The sequence below is a fragment of the Rhagoletis zephyria genome, unplaced genomic scaffold, assembly GCF_001687245.7.
Source record: "Rhagoletis zephyria isolate East Lansing unplaced genomic scaffold, Rhagoletis_zephyria_1.1 Rzeph_scaffold_18718, whole genome shotgun sequence".
NCBI lineage: Eukaryota > Metazoa > Arthropoda > Insecta > Diptera > Tephritidae > Rhagoletis > Rhagoletis zephyria.
The window spans coordinates 1-2,237 of NW_016175779.1; the positions used below are offsets into that span (position 1 = coordinate 1).

The 2,237-nt window shown below is 40.0% G+C and overlaps 2 protein-coding genes across 2 annotated transcripts; both read right to left on the reverse strand.

Annotated features, from left to right (window-relative positions):
- Window positions 1-6: 6 nt before the first annotated feature.
- Window positions 7-744, reverse strand: LOC108380253 (zinc finger HIT domain-containing protein 1). Its single transcript, XM_017636627.1, has 2 exons — window positions 201-744; window positions 7-113 (listed from the first exon to the last, which is right to left on the reverse strand). The coding sequence occupies exon 1, from the start codon at window positions 725-727 to the stop codon at window positions 263-265; it is 465 nt and encodes a 154-aa protein (XP_017492116.1). The 5' UTR covers window positions 728-744; the 3' UTR covers window positions 7-113; window positions 201-262.
- LOC108380254 (general transcription factor IIH subunit 5-like) lies at window positions 604-1,135 on the reverse strand. The gene has a single exon (XM_017636628.1). It carries the CDS (start codon window positions 1,005-1,007, stop codon window positions 786-788), a length of 222 nt encoding a protein of 73 aa, XP_017492117.1. The 5' UTR covers window positions 1,008-1,135; the 3' UTR covers window positions 604-785.
- Between the last annotated feature and the right edge of the window lie 1,102 nt (window positions 1,136-2,237).

Here is a 2,237-nt window from a genome sequence, read left to right on the forward strand (position 1 = left end):
TTGAAACAATTTTAAATGAATATGAATTTGTATAAAAACTTGCAATATAACAGATGTATGTTCAATCTCTGCTTGGAACCAATGATTTTTTCAATTGTATTCAATAGCTGGCACTTGAATAAAAGAAATGCAAGAATATTAAAAGTTATACGTACATATGTATTTGAATATTATTTTTAATTATGCATGTATATATTTACCATTCTGCATTGTAAAGTAACTATGGATGTATGCAACTAAATTCTAAACTTAAAAGATCACTTCAAGCCGTCCATTTGAGGCAACGCGTATCCTGATGAGTGCCCAAACAACGAATGCAGCAGTAATGTGTGCCACAAGCGGTGCAAGTGTATTTGGAAAAGTTGCCACATACCGCACAGAAACGTCTTGGCGGCTTGTTGGGCGATGGCGCCAAAGCGTTTAAGTAATTAGGCACGTCCGTAGAATTCTGCCTGCATTCCTCCAGTAATTGAGGGAAGTTCTTACGATATTTTGCTTTGTAGTATTCTGCGTTTTTACGCTTTGCTTTCTTCTCTTTTGTGTTTTTCATGCCATCATGAAATTTCGGCGCTTTCTTGGACATCACCAAATCGGCATGTGGATCTTCATGAAAATTGTCTTGCTCCAGTGCTTCAAGTGCCTTGCGTGCGCGTCGTTGGCGTGCAGCTTCATCGAGTACGCGCTTCTTTTCGGCATCTTTGATGCGGTTGGATTCGCGGCCTGTCATTGTTGAATGATTGTATTTGTTTGTATGTATGTAGTTTTAATATGAATGATGTGAAAATTTAAGGTTCCTTCTCGTGCAGTGGGAAACTGATGCGATCCATCAAATCGTCCACACGTGCTTGTAGTATTTCGACGATATCGGTAGAGATAAACAAATGATTCTCATCCAAATCTTGTATGATGAATTTGCGTCCCAGTGCGAGTGTTTCGTCGAGATGCAATAGAAATTGTTTCATAGCCGGATCACATTCAACGAATACTCCTTTCATTACATTCACCATCGCTCCGAAGTGGTGTAAAAATCATAAAACGTTGAATTTATTGGATTTTACAACATCAATATTAAGATTATGCATAAAAATTCGCCAATTTTCTCGAATGTTTACAAATCTCGAACATCGCGCAATATTTACATTCCACATACAATCCACTTTGACAGCTGCAATAATTGTGACAACTCGATGGTGTTACCAGACAACCCCAAATTAGTGCCAATTATAGTACCAGTTACTTTTAGTTTAGATGGTATGGTTATTTAGTTTAGGAAGGTTAGGGGCTAAAATAATTCGATATGTAAAGGGAGCTTGGCACCTCCCATACAAACCTAATTTTTCATACTGCATATCTCTGGAACTTGGTATGGATAAATACGAAGTCAATCCCAAACTGAGAAAATTTTCATCGGAATCGAGTTGTTACTAAAAATCGTCCAAGTGAGAAAAAATGTCGTGCATGTCCGATTACATCGACGTATGGGACCACTGAGTATGTCGAGCTTCCGTGTGTTCCAATTGCCCCAATGGATGTGATTTGCCCATATTGCTTTGCGTTGAAGCTTCACTCGGAGACACCAGGATTGAATTGCCCAGGGGCCAATTTTAAATTACCACCGTTAAATAAACCACCATTGCGCCTGAAATAAGACTATGTACAATATGTTGGATTTCTGTAGAACAACGATACTCAATTACCACCAAACTATATAGTTTAAAGGACAGATTCACCATCGGCCGGATCATTGTTGCCGCCAGGGAATAAAGAGGAAAAAGTTCTTCAATTTTTTTTTCGGGTGTGCGATTAACCGTGTTATGAAGCGCGACATCATTTGAGAATTTCAGGAACTTCTTCACGAACATAACAGTTTCGTTAGGTTATTTAGTCGATGTGCAGACACGAAAACTTTTGTTGCGGAAACTCGAAGCTTGTAGGTGAGAGAGCGACGAGGAAAGGGGACGGGTACCGAATCGCCCGTACTCGGGAAACACGCTTTGTGCTCTCCTTCGCCTGAGTAATACAAGTTAGCGGTTCACAGCTGACAACAACAATTGCGTACAAAAGAGTTTCTGTGTGTGAATGCAAAGGGCAACACCAAAAGAGAAATCGCCGATAATAAGAAACTCGAGTTTCCGTGTTTGAACGCAGACTTAAGACGGCAATGGAAATACATATCGTCGATGTTTTTGCAAACCCGCCCATCGACCAGTTGCAAATCCGCCTAAATCGCCGTTGTG

Coding starts and splice junctions, on each gene's coding strand:
- LOC108380254 (XM_017636628.1), bottom strand. CDS start 1,007: ATGGTGAATGTAATGAAAGGAGTATTCGTTGAATGTGATCCGGCTATG.
- LOC108380253 (XM_017636627.1), bottom strand. CDS start 727: ATGACAGGCCGCGAATCCAACCGCATCAAAGATGCCGAAAAGAAGCGC.